At 45.1% G+C, this 12,469-nt stretch overlaps 1 protein-coding gene across 9 annotated transcripts in view; it reads left to right on the forward strand.

Moving 5' to 3' along the window:
- Positions 1 to 6,166, forward strand: part of SHLD1 (shieldin complex subunit 1) — a 78,058-nt gene extending 71,892 nt beyond the window's left edge. For all 9 annotated transcript variants that reach the window (XM_080342103.1, XM_080342106.1, XM_080342102.1 and 6 more), the window contains one exon: positions 3,812 to 6,166. In XM_080342103.1, the coding sequence (XP_080198229.1) occupies positions 3,812 to 4,332 (521 nt within the window). In that variant the 3' untranslated portion in view covers positions 4,333 to 6,166. The remainder of the gene's footprint in view (positions 1 to 3,811) is intronic.
- The last annotated feature ends 6,303 nt before the right edge of the window (positions 6,167 to 12,469 follow it).

The following is a 12,469-nucleotide window of genomic DNA, read 5'->3' on the forward strand; positions in this document are numbered from 1 at the left end:
CTGCCCTAAAACAAGCGATGTAATTGCCCTTTTCACAGAACTGATGATGACAAAACACTGTGGTTTAGGTCTATCGTACTCGGATCTGCAGTATAAATCTTGCAGACCCTTTTGATAGGATGGACCTTTGCGTACTGGGCAGGAGGGTAACCATGCATCCCACATGCAGGGTTCCCAGGAGGCAGTCAGACAGTGTGGGAGAGGGCAGGAGGCTTGGACAAATCCAGCTACAGATGTAACGAGTTTTAGCAGCTGCTGACATCCAGCTGAGCCCCTGCAACACCTGGAGGCAGAGATCACAGCAACACCAGCTCTAGTGAAGCACCAGCAGCTGCAGGAATCGCTGCCCACTTGAACTGGGGGGTGGGGATTTCTTCCCCCAGAAAGCCAACAGTGTAGGAGCTCTGCTGTTCGAGAGATGTCTTGTTTTACACTCTGCATGTGCTTGAACACAGCTACACAGAGGCTCAAATCAGTATGTCAGCTGCTTTTGTAGAAGAGCAAATAATATATTGCAGAGTTGTTGCATCACTGAAAAAGTGGCCCAAGTCCAAAGCAGGATTTCATTGTGTGCTTTGAGCAGCAGGGTTATGTGCTTGTACCAGATGGAGACTTTAAATTTTCATCAGCAGGTTTATAAACACAAAGAATATCCTTTTATCAGCCCCCAGGTCTTTTACTAATAAGCTGCAAATGCTGAACTTCAATTAGCATGGAGTGGAGGCACAGATGAAATATTACACATTCTTACTGATGCTTATCCATCATATGAGAATTAAACCAAGACATGAGTAATGACCTGTTTCAGTTTTTGGAGCTTTGTTTGTTTGTTTGTTTGTTTATCCCCTTTAGCACATGCTTGGTAGTATAAATGAGTGAAAATAGCTAAAAATAATCTGGATCAGATGCTCTGGTGATGAAACTCCATTACAGGCAAATAGAGTGTGAATTTTCAGACCTGTTCATCTTTGCATTGACTTCTGTAGGCATTGGGTCAAGTCTGCACCTGGGTTTTATGACAGCTGTGTTGTTAAGTTTGCCATGGAAGGATAGGGTTTAGAAAACCACATTTTTCCTGCTGGAAAGCCAGAAAGGTCTAAGCTTTAAAGCAATGCTGCTGTGTGCTATCAGGGAATCCCAGTGTTCTTGAGGGATGCAGGTGCATGGAGAGGGAAAGGGATTGATTAGTTTAATGCTGTCTTTGTCTTTAGCAGCATGTTTGCTGGCCTGCGTGGCGTACTTGTGCGCTGTACATGTGCTCCAGCTGAGAAGCTCTTTCTGGACCCTGCAGGCATCTAGCTACTGGGCATGTACTTTGTGATTTATAAATCATTCAGGAGATTTGTGCCTTACAACAGCAGTATCAGCTCTTTAGAAGATGTCGAGTAAGGACCTCTACCTCGAGTGAAGTCTTTTAGGGAGGAAAAGGGTTGAGTGTATTTGCAAAGACGAGTCTTGGCACATAGTTTGAGAAGGTATTGGGAAATTATCAGGAAAGCAGAGGAAAAGTGCACCTTCATGGGGTATAGATTGGTTCTGGGAATTCTGTGTCTGAATTTTCATGTCTTGCCTTAAGAAGGTTTTGCTGGAAAAGTAATCCACTAAGAGGATAGAGCCTGCTGTTGTAAAATAGAGAAACATAGATTTGAATCAGTAACTGAAAGAAAACCATTCTCTCAATAATATGAGTACTTTCTGACTAATCAAACCCGAAAACATACCCCTGAAAATACTTACCAGTCACATCTTCAGTGGATTGTGCTTTGGCAGAAGATAACTGCTTCGTAGGTCATACTAGCTTTACACTAGACTAGACTAGACTAGAATAGAATAGAATAGAATCAAATCATTTAAGTTGGAAAAGACCTTTAAGATCATTGAGTCCAACCATAAGCCTGACACTGCCAAGTCCACCACTAGACCGTGTCTATGAGTGCTACATCGACATGTCTTTTAAATACCTCCAAGGATGTTGACTCAACCACTTCCCTGGGCAGCCTGTTCCAATGCTTGATAACCCTTTCAGTGAATAAATTTTTCCTAATATTCTGTCTAAGATCACAGGAGAAATGCAGAACAGCATTACAAAGGTCTCCCCTGACACTGTGAAACCAATAGGATTTTGTTCTTCCTGGATCATGTAGGGTTGAGATTTGTGGCTGGAAGCAGCTGCTGCTATTTTACAAAAAATAATAGCTGTGAGCTGTGTGTGAGGAGCAAGGTGACAGCATAGCACAGGGGGCTGCAAGTGACACAGGAGTCTGAGCACAAGTGCCACTTGATTGAATTATCAGAGATGTGTGAGGCTTCAATTCTAACTTAACATAGGCACCAAGGCTGAGAAATTACTGAGGCAAAATGGACCTCTTCTCTTTGATTAGGTCTGATTTGCTACTATGGTGGCATATATCAAAAGAAGGCCACTAAGCTTTTCTTTGTACTGCGCTGGAAATGACACATTGCAGGAGGAGGAAAGGTTCTATGTAAAATTGCAGAATTGAGGATGAAGTAAAATTGAGAAGTGAGATCAAAGATAGAAGGTAGGGAGAGGAAAAAAGAGGCAATGTACAATATGGCTGCACTGACATCTTAATTTCATTTTAATGAATCTGACCACTCAGGAAGGGGAGGGTAGCTCTTTGTGTACTGGGAGGGAAAGAGCAGCCTTCTACCACCATGCCGAGATTTCCTTTGAGCATGGTCTCTTACTGATAAGAAGGACTGCACTCTGCTTCGTATTTCACATAATTAGAAAAGACCAAGCTGTTTTCTGACTCCCTGTCTCCTGCTTATGTAACTTGCGTGATCTCTGGCTGAGCCCTGGAAAATTTTCTTGTTGGTGACTCAGGTGCTTGGCAAATGGGCTGATGCGGCAGGCTGGGAGATGAAATTGCAGTTAGAGGCATTCCCTGGGTACCAGAGCCCAATTCAAGGTCTCTTTATGGAGGCTTTTCCTACTAGAAGCTGTGTGTGGTTTGCTGATTGTCCTAGTCACATCTTTGACAAGAATCTCTGTGCTGATGCTGTATTAATTTTATGCAAGTACAAGACATCCCGCTTGATTACATTTGACCAGAAGAGAACCATAGCCCAGACTGTTACCCAGACATGTGGGTCATCAAGGAAGGAGAAGACCCAGGTGAGAATGAGTCCTCAGCCTTTAGATAAATGTTATCTGTAAAAATTCCTGCAGGATATGAGAAGAGTGTTCAGTGCAGCTGGGCTGCAAAAATAGGATTTCATCGGGAAGGACTGGGTCCCGTTTTGCAGTCCCCATTCCCAAACTCTATACGTGACCGTATAACACATAACATAACAGTGTTGGTTTGGAGGCTCTAGATCTGGCTGAAAGCTGAAGGACAGGACTGCACATTGTGTAGGAGTAAAATAGAGAACTATGAAAAGGAAAGAATGAGACCAGGGGACGAAGGGAGAAAAAGGAAACAGGCAGAACTGCTTCAGCTGCTAATTAGACTTCCCTGAGAGTCGGCTATTGTCTCCAGCAGCAGCAGATCCCAATTTCCACCTCTTTGGAAGTATGACTGAGAGGAACTAGAAGGCACATACTACCAAGTAGGTTCAATCACTGCGCTAGGGTGAGGCTGGGACAACTATGTGATCCCCAAATACAGCTCATCTTGTATGAATCTCTGCACCAAGCCACTCTGGCAGCCCAGCCAAGTTTAAAGCAGTACTGAGCTCACTCCTGCTCACAGCCTGTTTGCCAGACTGCAGTGAGGGGGGACAAAAAAAGATTTTGCCGGAGGGATGGCCTGTTGACTAATGACTTTCATTGATCTTGTTCTTGCAGGAGAGAACAATATACCCTCTGCAGTTCCTGCAAGCTTTTCTACTGGAGGCTCTGAGAAAGCAAACGTGAGATGTTATCCAAAAGCAGGGCTGTGTGAGCCCACTGAGCCTAGCGATGCTGCTCTGTCATGGATGTATGAACATTATAGTACAGAAGATACTAGTGTCAGGAAGTCTCTTGATGTCTTCTACAAAATATATTGCAAAAAACGGCCAGACAGAAAGGATCCCACCTACAAGGCTGCATCACAATGTCTATTGCAGAAGATTTCAGAGCTAGCAAACAGGCGTGGAACAACCTATGCATTGCGTTGCCTGCAAATGGCCCAGGTGGTCTTGAACAGAGATGGGTGTAAGATCTTTCCAAACCACCCCATTACTGCTTGTTTTGCAAAGCCAGCTGAGGGAGAAGTTGTGTTGGAAGACAGAAGGAGAACACCTGGACTCTCAGATGATGTTCTGCAACTCCTCTTGAAACAAACACAGACAGAACATAGCCCTGACATGCCACATGAGAAGTGAGCAAGATGCTGATTTATTGCTGTCATTGGAGCTTGGCTTTCACTCCAAGAGGTGACTTTCTTGTAAAGACACGGTTCTTGTTAGCACCACCTTCAACACCACACATTCCATGGAGGGGATCTTCTGGAGGAGACCTTGGCACCTTGGCCTCTGCAGAGCAGCACTGCATAAGGAGCATCTGTGGTCCCCATGTAACTGCTTGAGATGTGTTGATTAATCTGGATGGGTGATACAGCATCTGTTGCTGGGACATCAGACGTAATGATTTCTATTTACCAGGCTTTTAAATTGACCTACATTCCTACCCCAGCTGAACAACGGCCCAGCCCACATTCAGCCCCAGTGTGGGCATGGATGTCCAAGTACTGCTCACCATAGCAGACTGATTGAAGGAGCTTGGCATGGTAGACCCCAGACCTCAGGAGGAAGCTGAAGATTTTGTTCTGTACCTGGCTGATACTGTAGCACCGATGCTCCCACGGGGTGCCTGAAAGCTGTATTTGTTTACCTACAGACGTATGATCCCACAGATGATGATTGCAATGCGAGTTAGCTTTTCCACAGCTTCTGAGCGGGTGGTTGTTTTTTTTTTAACAGAAGAGCTTTTTTGCTTTATCGATGTTTCTAACACTTCAAATGCACCAGCTGAGCAGACTGGGGACTTTTTCCTATCTATATGAGCTGGTTTAAGAGCAGCCTGAAATAGATGAATGAGTAAGGGCTCTGCAGAGGTATCCGTGGGGAAGCTGCAGAGTTAGTGCCAGCTGCCCTGGTAGCTGCCTGCTGTAAGATGCAGAGTGTCTAGGAAAAGCAGAGATGACATCTCAGCATGCCCATGACTGGGTCACCTGGTTGATTCTGTAGGGGCAATGCTGCTTCCTCCAGTTCTCTCCCTACCCATTAGCCCTTGATGATTTCTGCTGCCATGGGGTCTGAGCCCAGAGCTTTCACAGAGAGAAAGCCGATGCTCGTTGCTTGAGTACACTCTTGTTATCTTTGTTGGCACTGCACAAGACCTTGTGATTACCTTCCTAGTGTGTTGATGGATGAGGGAAAATGTTCTGCAAGATGTTTAAACCATGGAGGTGGTTGCCCTCCAGTAGAGATCATCTGGTATTGGTTGTTTACAGCAAAGGTTTGCCTCTTCTAACAAGCTCTGCTATTGCTTCTTATACCCAGAACTTCCTTGCTCTGGTTTTAGTTGGCAGGGGCACCACTGGCTACTGTGGGAACTGGCCCAATACACTGGTTGCCCAGCTTGAGTTGTGATGACTGTTGCTTGCCCTATGACATTAAGAGGTGACCTGAACGACTAATTCCCAGCAGTTGGGTTTGGTCACTGCCACCTGGGGAATTTTAAGTGCTTTGGGTCTGATGAACTGTGCAGGCCTAATTCTGCTTTGCTTTGTGCTTATGGAAACTGGGAGTGAATTCCAAGGAAAACAGCTGCATGGGGGATGCAGGACTGGGTTCCCTCTGTCACAGCCTTGGTGGGAAGGGTACTGCTGTCACGCAAGGCTGCAGTTCAGGCCCCTCTGCTCAGCATATGGGAGCCCTTTGAAATCGTCACCAGGAGCAAGCAGAGCTTCCAGTCCCTCTCTGGACAGGTTGTCAGTCATTAAAGCTGTGCTTTACTGACTACAGTTATTCTTGCAAATGTTCTGCTCTTGAATGATGTATAAAACTCTAAAAGAGACACTTGCTGGGAAAAGGTAGTTACATGTTTGTCTTTACCAGAGTTGCCAGGCCCTCTGCGTTGGTTTAGTTTTTGCTTTGTTTCACAGCTTGCTGGGGGGGGCTTGCAAGTAAACAGACCTTCTGGAAAAATGCTGATCTTTGTCTTCTCCAAACTTTTATTGTTAATTTTTCATTAAAATTTAGAATAAAACTAATTATTTTATGGCAGATTTTCATATTTTAGGTGCTTACGGAAGCAGGGCAGAACTCAGGTGGATAAATGAGGCTCCAAAATCCTGTTGATTTTTAATGATAATAAAACAACCCAAATGTTTAGGGGAGTCTAACAGTCTTGTCAGATATCTGGAGCTGAAATATGATAGAGTTTGGAACACTTGATCATTCCTACTGTGGAACGAGCTGCTCCATTTCTGGAGAAACACATAATTTTAGGAGGTGTTTCACTGGGATCTTATTGTTCAGTCTCTTTTATTAAGTTAAACAAGAATGCAGCACAGAGAATAACACTCATCACTCCTTTCCCACTCACTGCTAATTGATTTTTCATAAACCTGTCTTGGAACCTGCTGTATGTATTTCCAAATCTGCTGAAAGCCAAACCAATTGTATTACTCATTTCCTTGATAAACATCTATCTTGGATTTCTTCAAGACACGAAGGGATAAATGCATCTCTCTCCTTTACCAGGTGCTCCAAGCAAGACTCACCAATCACGTTGGACAGGCTGTACTTGAAAGAAACACAGTCCTATTTGGCATTTTGTGAAGCTACATAGAATAAATTGTAATAACTAATATTACCTCTGGGGAGCAATAGCACAGGGAGCCTAACTTATGTCTGTTTGGATTTCTGAAGCTGATTTGCAGTTGTAACTAAGATGTGTTGCTTCAAATTAACTAAGGTGGATCTTTTTTTCTCCTCTTTTTGTGGGTTCTTTGCTTTTTTTGTGTGTTGCTTTTGTGGCTTTTCTCAGCCTAATAGGCAGGAATCTACTTGTGTTCTGGATCCAGCAGACGGCTCTTCCATGGTCTGCTTTGCTCCCTTCTTGCAATGGAGTCTTCAGAGAAGTGGAAGCAGCTTTCAGGGAGCAATCAACTTAAAATGTGTAGGGCTGCCAGGATCCTATTGTCACACCCGCCCTCAGCGTTGCAGAGTGGGATGAATGTGTAACAATGCCAGCACACCTCCCACCACTGCAAACACAGCCATGGTGCTTTGTCTTCTGCTGCCAGTTGTAGAAGCATGAACTTGGCCAGAGCTGCTGCCCCCCACAAACAACAGTGTCCAGCCAGTGATGGGAAGGAGAAGGAGGACAGACCCCACGAAGAGTCGAGGAGCATAGGGAGGAGGAGGCGGAATTTGGCAGGGGGAGAACTGCCCCAGGAATGCAGGTGAGCGAGTAGGTGCCTCAGGTTGAGCTTTTGGGCAGCTGCTTTCCTGAGCAGCAACCACTTACCCTGCAGACAAGGGAAGGATGATCCCCTCCCTGGGGCAGTGAGGCTGTCCCCAGAGGGCATAGTGCTCCCAGGCTCCTTCCCCTGCCTGTTTAAACACAGCCTGACAGCATTTGTGTCCTGTTTCCCCACTGTCAGCCCTGCTCCAGCTTCCAGTTCCTTTCTGTCTTTCATGATGGTGCTAATGAGATCCCTGGAGGAGTTTTCCCTTTAAAATGAAATATCTCTCTGAGCCCAAAGAGCCTGATGTCAGTCAGCAACAGAGCAGTGAACCCACACACAACCACTAAAGCCTCTGCCTTGGAGGCCTCATATCTCCTGGCTCAGTGGGTTCTTTGTTGCTTTACTCCCTCTGCTAGGAAGACATGCCTTTGTGTATGTTTTCCACCCTGCAGTTTGCCCACCTAAGGGGTGATTTGCTGTGGTGATGTTGCTTGCTGACTGGTGAAGCCATTCATTCTCTGGTGTGGGCATGCTCAAGGAAGCATGAAGAACAGAAGGATCTACAGAAGGTGACAGCATATAGGCAAATAAGAAAGAACAGTTAGCATCTCAAAGGTCAACATCAAGGTTCCCAGATAATGTGATCACTCCAGTACAGCCACACTGCATCAGGTTTAGTATTTGATCTTCAGCATTTCTGTTTAGAGATTGCTTGTACTCTACCAGCCCAGCTGCTGAGACCTCTCATGGGTTCCCTTTCCACATGGGACAGATCCCAGCACAGATGTTTGTGTTTCATGCACATCAGATTCCATGCTGCAGTTTCAGATGGGGCTGCTGTTCCTGCCTTGCTGCGCCTGGCAGATTGGCACAGCTGCTGTGCTCTGCAGTTGTCTCCAGCAAAGGCAATGAAAATTTGGCTGCTGACTTTAACCAGAACATGAAGAGGCCCTTGCTGGCCCAGCTGGCTGCAAATTATGGCCAAGATCTTTGGACTTGCTGTAATCTCTCTTTGCAAATAGATTTATACTGGGATTATCTGGGTTTAGGTTGCAGTCCTTCAGTCATCTTGAAACTGATAAATCGGCTTCTTGGTGTTTCTACTTGATCTGTGGCTTGCTTCCTTTTATGGCAGGAGTGTTGTACATGTGATAGAAGACACACAAAATATTGGAGCAGACCCTCAGCTACTCAAGTTAATAGTGCTAAGGGGGAAAAAAAAAAAAAAAAAGAGTTGAGATGAGAAATGAGGATCCAGGGATCCAGCATCATTTCTGTCGTTGTAAATGTATCCACAGGTGTTGGTTTGTCAGAATCCAGAGAACAGCATTCTGCAGGCAAAAATTATGGAAAAAGGTAATACCAACTGCTTCAGCAATAGATGCAGCTGGAAAAAAACAAACGTGCTCTTGAGCGTACTATCAGTAATTACAGTAACAATACTAGTCTCTCCTTGACAGCTCCCATTGCTTAACCACCACAGATCAGTCACAGCTACAGGGGCATTCATGCTGACAGATATAGGTAGCTATTGTTAAGGAGGTGCAGGGAGGAAGGAAGGTCTTCACTGTGAATCAGATGTTGTTGCCTTATAATTTTTTTGCCAGTATTTATGCTTTTCCACATGCTTAAATATGAGGTTTTGTGCAAAACATGTTAACTGCCATGTTAAAGGAAATAACCTCCCAGAAAGAGAGAGCTGGAGACATCAGAGGACTGCATCTAAATCACTTCAGTTCTTGTATTTGGTTTGGTGATGGATTGGTCTCTGCTTTGGAGTAGCTCTGAAACCCCATGGTCTTGCATTCAGTTTTTTTTTTTTTTAATAAGAAACAAAAAAGTCAAACCCATATAATTTCCACAGAGAAAACTCAGAGCAAAAGTTGAGATTCCTGTTAAGAGAGACCCACTGCTACTGATGTTTGAGAGATACCTGCTGGGTTTTGATGGAAAAGAAAAGAAGCCGTAATGGACTCTAGTCTGACTCTAGGTCAGCCCCAGAGCCAGATGTGGCCTTCTCCACTAATAATAAGTGTGAGGTATCTGCCCAGAGCCCCTCTTTGGGGCTGTGAGGAGAAACGGTGCACACAGAGTGCTCCTCCTGGAGCCTGGAAAAACCCAAACTGCTGTCTTCTCATCCACTTTTACAGTGAGGTTTAGAAAACTTTCAAGGGAATAGCTGTTAATTTGTTTTTAAGGATTTTAAATGATGGCAAAATGAAGCAATCTTAGTTTGGAAGGTGCGTGTCCATGCAGGAGGTTAATCTGGGGTCCCGCTGTATGGAGGATTGTGCTGCTTCTTTATGCATGGAGGGCCAGAGGGGAGGTGCCTTGGAAGAGGTCATGCTGCTGCTTCAGCTCCTCTGGGCTCTTGGAGCTGCACAGTCACTGCCTTCAACATCCAAGTTTGCTTATTAGAAATTTCTGATGCAGGAAGAAGAGGGATAAGAGTAATGACTCTTCAACCCTTGAGGAAATGAGATGCAAGCAATGACAAAACAGAGGCAGCTGCTGGAAGAGCATGAAGATAGATAGCAGCTGAGAAGACCGTGAAACTGTTTGAATTTAAAGAGTAATGTAGGCAGAACAGACTGGATGCAGCTGAAAAATTTGGATTATGACTCACATCCACAAATCTTGGCTGGCATCTTGCAGGGGACGTGGTAAGCTCTATGCTACTGAAACACGCACTCTTTTGAAAAGTTTGTGCCCCGCTCAGGAGTACCCGCAGTTCTTCTGTGCACTGTTTGCTTCCAGGTACAATATTCAGCTTATGCCAATAAGCCTGCCAAAAATAGGTGTGTGTCTCACAGTGAGACAGAAGGGCAAAGACAGAGCCCCTTGGAATAAAAATCACTGGAGCAGGCGGTAAATTTGGCACAGAAGAGAGGGGTTTTTTTCTTAACTGTATTTGGTTTCTGTAGGGTACGAGTCCAGTTCCTGTGTCCATGCTGATTTGTATGTTAGGTGGTTAAGAGACCAAATTTTGAGGAAGGGTAGATTACCTACAAGGAAAATGGATAGGGAATAACTCTAAATTCAGCACTTGTTTAGGTGAGTGGTAATCTGGCGTCCTAAGCGGTGTGGTTTGGAAACAGTTGGCCAAAGTGATTCTCTCTTCACAGACAGAGCCTCCAGACTTGCTGCAAAATGAAGGAGAGGAAAATTGCAGCCTTCGCAAATAAATCCAGAAATTACGTGCTTGGGGCACCTTCCTAGAAAACAAATAAAAGTTCATGAAGCTTGAAATTCCCTCCTGGGATGGGAGGGAGTCTGTATCTAGGATATCTAAGTTCAGATAGCTGTAGCAGTTACATGTAGAAAGGACTTGCACTCCAGCTATTTTTCACCCCTTCTGAAGTCAAAGACCTGAATTAACCTATGTTTTTACTCCAAAGGCCTAATGTTTTTGAAGTGACCTAATTTTCCCTTTGCCCTATTCCCACATATAGAGCAGGATGGACACTCCTGTGTAAATGTTCCTGCTCTTAGACATGTCTGCTCTTAGCTCTGCTGCTGCCACGACCCTGATACACTGCTGAGTTTACATTATTTGGGTATTTGTTACTATGCAAGTATCTGCTGCCTTTGTCATGTTGCTATTCCCTGAATTTCAAGTATTTAAAGAACTTTCAGCCCTGTTGCTTTTTGGGTGCATGTCTTGGTTTTTGTTGTTGTTGTTTTGTTTTGTTTTGTGTGGGGTTTTGTTTGTTTGTTTGTGGTTTGGGAGGGGTGAGTGATTTTAGGTTTTTTTGTAGTTTTGTTTGTTTTTTGTTCTGTGACTGGAAGAAACCACAGAAGCACAGTCAGAGGCTCATTAGTTTTGATCTAACTCTGCTTCGCTGCCCTCAGAAGGACTCAAACAGCGTCCTGGAAGTGTGGCCAGCCATGGGTGGATAGATGATGGCTCCTTCCAGGTAAACAAAAGTTTCTTCTGAATGTTTAAGTACCAAAAGTGGTACAAGGCCCTCACAGAAACATCCTGCATTCTGTAACTTTCTCCCCAGACTGTGCAATAACCTCTAGGAAGCTGCATTTTTTTCTGAGGGGTGAAGTGCTTTCCTCTCTGCCTAGTTTGCACCTGACTTTGCTTTGATGCTTCTGTGGTTTCAGCACTCAGCAAAGCACAAATAATCTTCTTTTCAGAGGCCCTTTGCTGTTGGTTTCTCTCTGTTCACTTTCTTTGCTTCTGTAACCCAGTCCATCCTTTTTTTCCCCTCTACTTCATTATTTAAGGCAGGAATAACTTGTTTCCCTGGAGGCAAGGAAGCGGGCGATGCTGGACCGCTTTGTACCCAAACATGCTCCACCACCGTGAGTTCAGTAGGCAGCTGAACTGCTTTGGTTCAGCTTTCAAAAGCAGACTTTGCTGTAGCCACTGGGCAGAAAAATGCACCCAACTTTATGCTGTCCTAGCTGTTTTTGCCCATGTTGTGTGCACGCTCTGGGCAGGGGGGATTGTGAGTGGCGTCTTTGTGCAGTAGGAAACATCCCTCAGAGTTGTTGTTCTTTCCTTGCTCTAGGCCAGGCACAACTTGCTGCTCGGTGGGGCTGGCTGCATGATCCCAGGGCAGAGCTGCCCAGTGGGGCCATCCCAGGTGGTCAGCACTCTCCTGCCCTCTGCCTCCTACCTGCTTCGAGGGCTGTAGGAGGGAATTTTCCCAGTTTTCCATAAATCATGCTGCTGCAGCTCTGGCAGTTTGCACAGAATAAGAGCAGGGACTCCTGATTCCTGTTATGAAAATTGCAGACATGTCACATTTGTTTCCTCCCTTGTTGCAATGACCCTGTCTGAAGCAGTGAACATGTCACCTCTGCAGCCCATGTTCCCTCCACCCACCTCCCCTCACCACCATCCTGGGGATATTCCCGAGGTGCTGTTGCCTGAGGTTTGGGCTGCCCACAAGCCGGGTGACACCTCTGTTCATCCCCTTGTGTGCTCTGGTAGTATGTGGAGGCTGGTTTTGCAAATGCATTGGGTGCCTTCCACTGCAGAACAAATCCAAGAGTTTTGGTTTTTTGTTTATTCTGTTTGTTCAAGA

This window comes from Nesoenas mayeri (assembly GCF_963082525.1).
Source record: "Nesoenas mayeri genome assembly, chromosome: 3".
Lineage (NCBI taxonomy): Eukaryota > Metazoa > Chordata > Aves > Columbiformes > Columbidae > Nesoenas > Nesoenas mayeri.